General features: G+C 40.4%; 1 protein-coding gene and 1 pseudogene across 1 annotated transcript in view; both read left to right on the plus strand.

The window, feature by feature from the left end:
• LOC109915820 (ubiquitin-like domain containing CTD phosphatase 1) overlaps positions 1–4,202 on the plus strand; it is a 35,568-nt gene extending 31,366 nt beyond the window's left edge. Inside the window, exons 6-8 of the mRNA XM_048603935.1 lie at positions 1,109–1,224; positions 3,147–3,245; positions 4,123–4,202. Coding sequence (XP_048459892.1) covers positions 1,109–1,224; positions 3,147–3,245; positions 4,123–4,202 — 295 coding nt within the window. The remainder of the gene's footprint in view (positions 1–1,108; positions 1,225–3,146; positions 3,246–4,122) is intronic.
• Positions 4,203–8,115: 3,913 nt separating this feature from the next.
• On the plus strand, positions 8,116–8,718 carry LOC109915821 (annotated as a pseudogene).
• Positions 8,719–12,375: the final 3,657 nt, after the last annotated feature.

Consider the following 12,375-nt stretch of genomic DNA (forward strand, 5'->3'; position numbering starts at 1 on the left):
CCCCCTTGACCTGTCAGTCCTCCCTGGACTGACCTATCCCCTGCCTACCTTCCCACCTACGCTCACCTTCACTGGCTCCATCCCCACCTCTTTGACCTGTCTGTCTCCTCTCCACCTATCTTCTCCTCTATCCATCTTCTATCCGCCTCCCCCTCTCTCCCTATTTATTTCAGAACCCCCTTCCCCTCCCCCATTTCTGAAGAAGGGTCTAGGCCCAAAACGTCAACCTTCCTGCTCCTCTGATACTGCTTGGCCTGCTGTGTTCATCCAGCTCTACACCTTGTTATCTAAGTCTAATACGTGTTGTTCTTTGCTTGTCCCTTTCCCAGTTCTCTTGTGATTCTTCAAGTATACTTTTCATAGATTGGCAGTGGTTTCTTCGCACTGTGGGCCTGTGCCTGCATGGATCTGCATTGACAATGTCCAAATTTGTCCCATCACCCAGCTAAATTGGCATCCATGTGTGTTTGGCAGCATATAACCTATTGCTCCATCCAGTTCCTCAGATAAGCGAGATATAACAATCACTTGGTGATGCTGTTCCTGTGGTTGATTATCTGACACATAAACCAGGATCTGGGGAAGGGAGATGATTTGAAAGGATAAAAAATTCTATTCCACTTAGCAAAGATGATATAATTAATGGAGTGCATTTTCCCAATGCAAATTTGGCTGCTGTGATGTACTGTGAGTGACATTGATGGTACAATGTACAATAACTGGTGTTTATAAGGTCTAGGTTGCAATTTTGTACTTGGGTTTATCTTATCTGCACTGAGATTTTACAAGCTTACATTATTCAGAAGCAAAAGATTCTCTGACCCCTCTCAACTTTTCCACACCTGTGCAAGCTTGAATTTCTAAACTGAAGATTTCTCTGGACTGTTATTGGAGGCAGACAAGGCCAAAGTTATACATCCAGTGTTCTTTTTAAGAGCAGTATAGAAAATATGGTTTGTTTAAATTTCAATTTTCACATGAGAGTCCATGGTTTCAATAAAAAGAAGGCTGTTTAATTGTCAGGCAACGTCAATTATTTATTATAAACTTAATGGCCATACCGTATTGGCTTTTGCTAAATTAGCAATAATTATCTCTTTTGATCTAGGGAAGAGAACTTGGCCAAAATTGCACGCAGAGTAAAAGACTATAAAGTTGAAGTCCTAAATCAACCTCGGGAAGGGAAAAAGCTGCTAGTTTTAGATGTGGACTACACGTTGTTTGGTAAGTACACTTGACCACTTCAAAACTGATGCAATGTCCGTAAACGAATTTGCCTATCATACCCAGAAATGGAGATTAAACTATCTCTGACAATTTCAGTAGTGAGTCTTTTCTGCCTTTCAAGAAGCATGAGTAATCTTTCACGTCGTCTCTAAATGTGTGACGAGAAACTTTCGGAAAGTGAATTTATACATATATAGGCCATTACCTCATAGCCTCCTGTCCACTGGTTCAATAAAGGTTAACAGAAGGCATTCTAATGACGGAGTTGCCCACTGTCCCTCTTCATCCTCATTGTGTCACCTCCCTCCACACAAACAGACGTGTGCACACATGCGCACTAGGATCACCCCAGTCAATAACACTACATAAAAACCAAAAGAACTGCCCATGCTGTATAAATCAGAAACTAAAATTGAAATTGCTGGAAAAGCTCAGCAGGTCTGGCAATATCTGTGAACGGAAATCAGATTTAGCATTTCAGGTCTGATGGCCCTTCCTCAGAACTTCTGAGAAAGGGTCATCAGACCTGAAACGTTAACTCTGATTTCTCTTCACAGATGCTGGCAGACCTGCTGAGTTTTTCCAGCAATTTCTGTTTTTGTTACAGTCAATAGCACTGCTCACTGCTTCTGGTTACCATGCCATGAGTACTGGTGGAAAGCAGGTGCAAGCATGGATTTTGTTTGAGGACTCTATTAATCTTTGTTACTGCATTGTTTAAACCCCCTGATAAGCTCAACTCCACAGTCAGTGCTTACCTGAAACGCTTGTGGGCAAATGTACCAGAGGGATAATATTGAATCAAAAGACTGTGGGATCCAATACATTATTTGAGCACATGATCCAGACTGACACTAATGTGAATGTCTATTAGGTGATCGCAGTGAACGGAGCTACCACTTGTCACTTCCAGCAACCTAGTTGGAGAGTAAAGATTCTGACATTCTTTGAATAGAAGAGGGGCATCCCCCTTCGACTAAACAAAAGGCCACTTTTTTCACTGTCTTTTGGAATATTGCTGTATACAATGTGGCTGCTATGTTGATCTGTGAAACAGTCGCTGCACATTTTACCATAACGTGTCATGTGTGAATTGTTGTGATGCATGGCAAAGCTCTTTTGTAACTTTGGAAAATTGAGTAATTTCTGCGCCAACATGTCTAACGTTTTATGAGGCAGTTTTTTTCATGATGTTTGTAATGTTCTTTGCTCATTGAGGTTTGTTTAAAGGGAAGTTTTTAAACATGCTTGTGCCTTTTGCAGTATTTTGCTGGATCAGATTAAGCTCCTTTAACTTTTTTGAACCATGTGTTAACTTACAGGATAACTTTGCTCTTTCGAACCTTTGCAACACTTTGTAGCATACAATAAGCTTCTGTGTAATTTAGGGTACACTGCAGAATAGAAAGGACTTCATCCCATAGCTCTGGATTGCATTCGCTCCCTGGTTCCCGAGCTGAATGCACTGTGTTACTAATCAATATTAAGTTTTGTTAGAAGTATTTAGTTAATTTTGATCAAATTTCATTCCAGCTAACATTTGCGAACTTCAAATTTAACAATAGAAATCTCAGTATATTTATATAATTGTATGAATTGCACAAAATGCAAAAAACATTGCAAAGCTACACTCAAGGAAGAGCAGATAAATTCTCTCCATTGTCCTCGGTGGATACTTATTGCTGAACTACATTAACAGAACTGACTATTTGCTTGTTTATTCTGTCACGGTTTTTGGGAGTTTGTGTATAAATTACCTGCTACATTCCCCCAATAACAGTGACTGTACATCAAAATGAAGCCACTTGTTGTGAAGTACTTGTTGTCCTGACATTATGAAAGATGTTATATAAATACAAGTCTTTCCTTAAATCCTAGTGTATCATGCAGCCTGCTGAATTGATTACCTCTGATTTAAGATCACAGATCCTGTGCTGAGAGCGGACTTGAGCTAATGAGGCCGTACCTTCATGAGTTCCTCACCTCTGCGTACGAAGATTATGACATTGTTATATGGTGTAAGTAATGAGTAGATTGATCACTTACTTTTCAGATAGATCTGCTCTGCAGAAGAAGCACAAGAAAGAAATGAACAGTAGATAGCATATTCTCTGCTAAAATATATTTGACCCCATTTCACCAAAAGCTGTACTTCACTGCACGCCTGAAGAATAGTCAGATGAAATGCCAGTACCATTTGTCAATCCCACACATTCACCTAAAGGAAGCTGAAGAAATTGATTACTTCTCTTAAGTATTATGCATTCCCAAATATTAAGCCGTATGTTTTGGCTTTTTCCTTTCTGAACAATTTGTTTAACATTTTTAAGGCATCGTAGCATAACTATCAAAGTAGTTATTACTTTTGGCATTTAAAAGTAGTTCACTTCTTTAAATAAAGCCTGATTTCAGTGGTAATTTGAAGCAATAGTTTTGTAATTTAGATCTTGACAGATCTAGTAGTTACCACTTCTGAGTGTGGGAAATATGGCATTAACACTGTTGTCCTGAGAAAGTGGGAGCATGCTTCCTTTTAGATCCATTGTCTTTTCCAAGGTAATAGTGATCCCACATTGAGGTTACTATGGTGTGGAAATCCATGACAAATCTCATGAATTTCTATGGTATCATGTGCAGTGTGATTTGCTTGTTGGAATTCCAAAAAATAGTTTGAGCTGATGAGAAAGTTGCTTTCTGAGCAAAGGAAATCACTTGTTGGAACAATCACTCACATGTGTTATTATAAACTGTTTCATAATAAATTTCATAAAATTTTCTGGTAGTTATTTTAATGTTGAAAAGTCAGTGACACAGCTGTTGTCATTCAGTCTATTTCTGTTTGAGATTGCTATAAAATGTCAAGGCTTGCGTAATTTCTCTAAATTTCATCCACAGCTGCAACCAGCATGAAGTGGATTGAAGTGAAAATGAAAGTAAGTTCTGGCTCAGTTTGTTCCTCTTCTCAGTATGGTTAAAGGCAATGCTTTTATTTTTGCCTTGTTTTGTATCCAGTGAAAGTATAAAGCACACCTTGTGTAGATATAGTACAAGCTGGTGTCAATGGTAGATCTCTTTGTTGTGCGGAAAGCGCTGCTTCTGTCCTGTTTTGTTTCTCTGTTTCATTCAATTTTTCCAAGAAGACCTGAGGCATCACTTGTTCCTTTCAAGCACTCACTCCTGAGACAGGTGATGTTGAAAATGATATCCCGGTATAGGAACTTTCAAAAGTTTATTGGGAGAGGCTATTTGCAGGTAAAGGGATGGTTGGGAAGTGGGAGACCTTTAAAAATGAGATATTTAGAGTTCAGAGACAGTATGTTCTTGTTAGTGTGAAGGGGAAGGCTGATAGGTGTAGGGAATGTTTGATGACTAGAGAAATTGAGGCTCTGGTCAAGAAAAAGGAGGAGGCATTTATTAGGTATAGGCAACTGGGATCAAGTGTATCGCTAGAAGGGCAGTAGGAGTATACTTCATAGCAAAATCAGGAGTTCAAAAAGGGGGCATGACATAGCTTTGGCAAATAGAGTTAAGGAGAATCCAAGAGATTTGATAAATACATTAAGGACAAAAGAGTAACTAGGGACAGAATAGAACCCCTTTAAAGATCAATGTGGCCATCTATGTGTGAAACCACAGGAGATGGGTGATAGCCAATGGATGTTATCTATCTGGACCTCAAGAAGGCCTTTGACAAGGTGCTGCACAGGAGGCTGCTGAGTAAGATAAGGGCCCACGATCTTAGAGGCAAGGCGCTAGCATGGATAGAAGACTGGTTGTCTGGTAGAAAGCAGAGAGTGGGGATAAAAGCGTCTTTCTCAGGAGGGCAGCCGGTGACAAGTGGTGTTCCGCAAGGGTCAGTGTTGGGACTGTAGCTTTTCACTTTATACGTTGATGATCTAGATGAAGGAACTGTGGGCATTCTGGCTAAATTTGCAGACGATACAAAGATAGGTGGAGGGACAGGTAGTATTGTGGATGTGGGGAGGCTGCAGAAGGATTTGGACAGGTTAGGAGAGTGGGCAAAGAAGTGGCAGATGCAGTACAACGTGGGAAAGTGTGAGGTCATCCACTTTGGTAAGAAGAGTAAAAGCATGGACTGTTTTCTAAATAGGGAGAAAATTTAGAAATGCAAAGAGACTTGGGAGTTCTAGTCGAAAATTCTCTCAAGGTAAGCTTGCAGGTTGAGTCAGTAGTCGGGAAGTTAAATGCAATGTTGGCATTTATTTTGAGAGGACTTGAATATAAAAGCGGGGATGTACTCCTGAGGCTTTATAAGGCTCTGGTCAGGCCACATTTGGAGTATTGTGTGCAGTTTTGGGCCCCATATCTCAGGATGGATGTCCTGGCCCTGGAGCGGGTTCAGAGGAGGTTCACGAGAATGGCCCCAGGAATGGAAAGCTTAACATAAGAGGAACGTTTAAGGACTCTGGGACTATACTCATTGGAGTTTAGAAGGATGAGGGGTGATCTAATTGAAACTTACAGAATGCTGAATGGCCTGGACAGAGCGGATGTTGGGAAGATGCTTCCATTGGTAGGACAGATTAGGACCTGAAGGCACAGCCTTAGAGTAAAGGGAAGACCTTTTAAAATGGAGATAAGGAGAAACTTCTTCAGCCAGTGAACGGTGAATCTATGGAATTCACTGCCACAGAAGGCTGTGGAGGCCAGGTCATTGAGTACATTTAAGACTGAGGTAGATAGGTTCTTGATTATCGAGGGTATCAAGGATTATGGGGAGAAAGCGGGAGAATGGGGTTGAGGAATTTATCAGCCATGATTGAATGGCGGAGCAGACTCAATAGGCCGAATGACCTAATTTCTGCTCCTATGTCTTATGGTCTTATGATACTAAATTAATGTTTTTGCATTGGTATTTTAAATAGTGATGTCTTGAAACAAGATCATGTTACAGAAGAGGAGGAGCTGGAGGTCTTACAATGCATAAAGATAGATAATTCCCTGGGACCTGACCAGGTGTTTCTCAGAACTCTGAGAAGCGAGGGAAGAGATTGCTAAGCCCCTGCTGAGATGTTTGTATCATCGATAGCCACGGCTGAGGTGCTGGAAGACTGGAGGTTGGCTAATGTGCCATTATTTAAGAAAGGTGGTAAGGGAAAGCCAGGGAACTATAGACTGGTCAGCGTTACGTCAGTAGTGTAAGGTTTTGGAGGGAATTCTGAGGGACAGGATTTACGTTTCGAAAAGCAAGCACTAATTTAGGGGTACTCAACATGGCTTTTTGAGTGGGGAATCATGTCTTGCTAACTTGATTGAGTTTTTTGAAGAGGTGACAAAGAAGATTGATGAAATAGATGTTGTCTAAATGGACTTCAGTAAAGCGTTTCATAAGATTCTGCATGGTAGACTGGTTAGTAAGGTTAGATCACAAGGGTTCCAGGGGGAGCTAGCCAGTTGGATGCAAAATTGCTTTGAAGGTAGAAGACTGAGAGGGTGGTGGTGGAGGGTTGTTTTACAGCCTGGAGGCCTGTGATCTGCAGTGTGCCACAAGGATCAGTGCTGGGTCCAACTGCTTTATATCATTTATATAAATGATTTGGATGTGAATATAGGAGGTACAGTTTGAAAGTTTGCAGATGACGCCAAACTAAGTGGTGTAGTGGACAGCGAAGGAGACTGTCTCCTAGTATAATGGGACCTCGATCAGATGGGCCTTTATCCCAAGGAGTGGCAGATGGAGTTTAATCTAGATAAATGTGAGGTGTTGCATTTTGGTAAGGCAAACCAGGGCAGGACTTATACAGTTAATATTAGGGCCCTGGGGTTAGTTGCTGAGCAAAGAAGCCTGGGCTGCAGGTGCATAGATCCTTGAAAGTGGAGTTGCAGGTAGACAAGAAGACATTTGGCACGCTTGCCTCCATTGGTCATAATGTTGAGTATAAGAGTTAGGAGGTTATGTTGCGGCTGTACAGGACATTGGTGAGGCTCCTTTTAGATACTGAATACAGTTCTGGTCGATTTTCTCCAGGAAGGATATTGTTAAACTTGAGAGGGTGCAGAAAAGATTTACAAGTGTGTTACTGGAACTGAAGGGTTTGAGCTGTAGGGAGAGGCTGAATAGGCTGGGGCTTTTTTCCCTGGAGCGTTGGAGATTGAGGGGTGACCTTATAGACTTTTATAAAATCATGAGGGGCATGGATAGGGTGAATAACCAATATCTTTTTCCTAGGGTGGGGTGTCCAAGAGTAGAGGGCATAGGTTTGAGGTGAGAGGAGGAAAATTTTAAAAAGGACCTGAGGGGTAACTTTTTCACGCAGAATGTGGTGTGTGTATGGAACGAACTGCCAGAGAAAGTGGTGGGGGCAGCTACAATTACAACATTTGAAAGGCATCTGGATGGGTATATGAATAGGAAGCATTAAAGGGATAGGGGCCAAATGCTGGCAAATGGGACTAGGTCAGATTGGGATGTCTGGTCAGCACAGGTGAATTAGACCAAAGGGTCTGTTTCCGTGCTGTATGACTGTGTGCTGTGACATTGATTCACTTACTGTATGGAATCCTTGTAGAAACTCTTGGTGTTAAAAATGAAGTTGGGTCCCTTTAAAAGTAAGCCAGTCGGTATTTTCTCATCTGTCTGTTCAGAGATGTTATTGCACACCTTGGGAGCAGGTGGAACTTGAACCTGGGCCTCCTGGCTGAAAGGTAGGGACACTGCCACTATACCATAAGAGCCCTCTGGTTAACCAGAAAAGGTCCAGAGTTTATTGAGTTGATAGTTATTTGACTGTATATTGGGACACTTGTGACACCGTGGCTATGTTTGTACCGCTGCACCAGGAAGCCCAGGGTTTGAGTCCCATTTGCTTGAGACGTCTCTAAACAGGTTGATTAGTAAATATCTAATTTCCAAATAGATCAGGTGAAAATGGCTGACCAATTAGAGCAGAAGAAGAAGAAGATCTTAAGGAAACTTACTTACAGAGGCGTTGACCTGGATGAGCTCCCTGATACGTCCCTTGAGCAGCTGATGCAGTTCTATCCTGCTTGTCAGTGAAGGTGTATGAAACAGAGATGTGCGCCGTAAACACAATCCCTCCTGAAAAGGCTGAGCAAATATAAAAAGGAAGCTCCACCAATAGACACACAGAGGTTGTTGAGACACAAATTTGGGATGTGATTATCCTGCCAGAAATGGTTGGCAGCATAGTGGGTGTGTGCAATGGCAAAACCTTCAACCAGGTTGAAATCAAACCTGAAATGATTGATTGATTGATTGGTTGATCATTATCTTGAAGAGTTCTTCGTCACCTATAATCCTGTCAAGTACAGCATGCCTAGTATTGATGCCACTCACTCCTCTAGGCACATCCTTCTGAAGTAAAGACCTTACACTAGATATGTGTAAATAAAACCTGTTCTAGTGCAAAACAATAAGAGCTGGGTTCTCGAGGCACGTAGTATTGTCCCCGTGTCTGGGCCGGAAGATCCAGGTTCAAGTCCAATCTTCCACAGACACATCATAACACATCTGAACAGGGTGATTTATGAAAAAAAAACTGTGATTTTCCCCAGAGGGGACTGGCTTTTGGATAAGAAAAGAATCCGAAAGAGAAATGTGGAAATGAGCGATTTTGCTAAATTACAGATTTAGTGAAGTTCTTATGAATCTCTGAGTCTGTTGCTGCTTAATTTAGCGTATAGATATCGTTCCTTTAAACAGAAGCTGCTTAATTTTCTGCTCCGGGATGAATTTTGCAGCAGTGTAACAACTGAATATGTGCACATAGTTTGTGACTTGCATCCCCAATGCCACTTTTTGACGAGTGCAGTAATTCAGCATTGTTCTCATTACCGCTGGAACCTCCTACGGTATTTGGGTAGGGCAGATTGTTCATACAGGCCAGTAATGGTGAAAGGCCCAGTGACAGCCTACTTTGGGCAGGGCAGGTCATGTATTTGCTCCTTCCCTGAAAAGGCTCTGGCAACTCTCCACAATACATGCACTGAGCCACACAATTGCATCCAGCACTGTTGTTCCCACTCAATGCAATATACAGTGGATAAAGGTGGAGGATCATATCTAGATCTTGTGCTGAGGACTGGTTGCCACCATTTAAGATAAAGGAATAAACTGGCCATTGCCTATTCTAATAACTGTTCACAATCCTGAAAGTGCTTTGAAATAATCTGTTGCTGTTTTTCTGCGCATACATTAATCTAAAGTCTCAGCTTGTGTGTGCACATTTCGATCTACAAGCATAGTGAGATACAGATTTAAATTAGGATAACTTGAGCTTGAAAATATTTTTATTTTAGTTTTAATTGATGGAACGATGCACTGTCCTGAGCGAATATAGTTCTTAAGATTGTATGGGCTGTGGTAGGCAAAAACAACATAATAGACATTGCTGGGAGTTACTAGGTTGGAGCAAGCACCTACTTTCCAAACGTTTTCAGAAGAAGACAAGTACACCTTTTAAAATTGGAAAGCCAGGTGCTGTCATAAAGGTTTATAGCCAGATTTAATAAAGTGAAGGATGAAAAGCCAATCAGACTAGATTTAAAAACAAACAGTGGAGGAGGCAAAGGTTCCTGCAGGTCATAAATAGATTGTGTTGGAGCAGGAGAATACGGAATCAGCCTGAATTTTAATAGCTGGTGAGTGAGGAAAAATGTGTGATTCTCACCGAAACCGTTGTAATTTCTGCTGTTGGTAATGATTGTTTCTTAGGTTCTCAGAAGTTCTGATGATGAATTGTTATTTGCCTGTTTTTAATCTTGATTAACCACCTTAAATCAGGTTTAGTTTTGAACTCCCTTTTTATGTTTATAATTCATAAGGAAGAAGTATTATTTAATATCCCTGCTGATGAATAGATGTTTGTGCAAGACTGTTTGTGACTGATAACACACTGCTACAATCTGAGAGTTTGTTACACACCTAAGTATTAGGCCTCATCTAACATTGAGACCTAGCTGTTATGCACCATATTGCCTCGCCTGAGAGGTTGATGGGGAGAAAAAAGTTCTTGAAAGCAGAAAGACAATAGGTCAGATTTGAACTTATTGTATTAAAGAGTACAGCAACGTTACAACCAAGTAAGAAGGAAACTTTAAAATGTATCAGTTGACCACAGTGAATATTTTTAATTATTTTTAGTGTGCATCTATGTCACACTTTCAGTCCACATGACATCAGCTTTCGGAGTCTTACTTCTCCTGCAGGTGTTAGTGAGAGAGGTAATATCAGATACAGAATTTAGAAGTGAAAGATCAAAGGGTCACACTACTGATGAGGGTTTACTAAACAAACCTAAGATTCTGTTAAATCTTTAATCAGTTAGCAGGTTTTAATTAATTAATATATGTAAATTCCTGAATTCCTTTCAAGCCACTGTCCTATGAGAACAGTTTTGGTCTCCTAACGTGAGAAAGGATGTACTGGCACTTGGAGGGGTACAAAATAGGTTCATTTAGTTGATTCCAGAGTTGAGGGGGTTGGCTTATGAGAAATTGAGTGAACTGCGACTATACTCATTGAATTTAGAAGAATGAGAGGGGGTCTTATAGAAACATACACAATTATGAAGGGAATAGATAAGATAGAGGAGGTTGTTGCCACTGGCAGGTCAAACTAGAACTAGGGGTATAGCCTCAAAATAAGGGGGAACATATTTAGGACTAAGTTGAGGAGGAACTTCTTCACCCAAAGTGTTGTGAATCTGTGGATTCCCTGCCCAGTGAAGCAGTTGAGGCTACCTTGTTGAATGTTTTTAAGGCAAAGATAGATTTTTGAACAGTAAAAGAATTAAGGGTTATGGTGAGTAGGCAGGTAAGTGGAGCTGAGTCCACGAAAACATCAGCCATGATATCTTACTGAATGGTGGAGTAGGCTCGATGGGCCAGATGGCCTATTCCTGCTCCTGTTTCTTAAGTTCTTAAGTTTTCATTTTTTTTCTTTCCCTTTGATCTGCCAAGCAACTCCCAAAATATGGTTCATCTGTATATACCCAAGTCTGGCTTCGTTGTCTTACCCCACTGAATAGTTGCAGGCAGCCCATTCATGTTCAATATGCACAATGTCTCATACAAGTGTAAATTAAAGCAGGGCATGAGAGTTGCTAATTCACTTGACTAGTTCCAGTGTTTTTAGATAAAATGATAATTTCACTTCAAACAATTTTGTTTATCCCACCTTGCTTTCCTGAACTTGCCGCAATGTGGTCAAGTGATCACTGTTGCTATGCTTCTTCCTTTTTAAAAACCCATTTTCGTTCATGATGGTCTTGGATATCAGTATCAGATGGTAGAAGTTGAAATTGTTCATTCGTATTTTACCACTGTCGTGACAACCAGGAAAGTACCAGCTACTTTGATTGAAGTTTGCATTTTGCTAGTAAATGCTGAATAAGTTTAGGAAGAGCTTAAATATTCATTAAACCTGAATGGACACAACACGGGAATTGAACTCAAGTGGTGTGATGGGATCTGACACCATGAAGAGGGTATGACAGTTTATGCTCCTGGACCATTGATGCAGAGGCCTAAACTAATAATTCAGGGCAGTATAGAGCCTGGTGCTGTGAAACGTTGACATGCTGTGTTTGGAAGTTGGGTGGATTGAACAGTAAGTATATGACCATTGTGAACTTTAGTTGAGTACTTGAGCATGTTGGACAAAGTGCAGTGTTGTATTAAATAAAGTGCAAGCTATATTACATTAAAATCTTAATGTATTCTAGATATATAAACACGTACCTGGGAATGATTAAAATGAAAGTTCTGCCTCAAAACTAGGGTCACTATTTTTCACTGTTATATAATCCGAATGTTACGTAATTTTTTTAGCTTTAGTACCAAGTAACAAAGGACTATCACACTAATGTCAAAGTTAACATATATTGAAATTCTCTTTGCCATCTTTTGGCTTTATTCTTTTGAGAATAGTGTATCTAACTTGTTGCTGTGACAAAAAGTATTAAATGGAAGTTATTCTTTTCTTCATTTTTGAGGGGGACTTTTAAATAAAATTGATCAGCAATTGGAATTAAATTTTATTTTTTATAACAGAAAATTGCACATTTGTCTTCATTAAGATTATAGTCACTGTATCTCACAGAATCTCAAGTTGTGAAGTGTTCTGTTCCATATATCAAAGCACCTTACAATATGAATGGAAATATC

The sequence above is a fragment of the Rhincodon typus genome, chromosome 12 (assembly GCF_021869965.1).
Source record: "Rhincodon typus isolate 14 chromosome 12, sRhiTyp1.1, whole genome shotgun sequence".
Taxonomy (NCBI): domain Eukaryota; kingdom Metazoa; phylum Chordata; class Chondrichthyes; order Orectolobiformes; family Rhincodontidae; genus Rhincodon; species Rhincodon typus.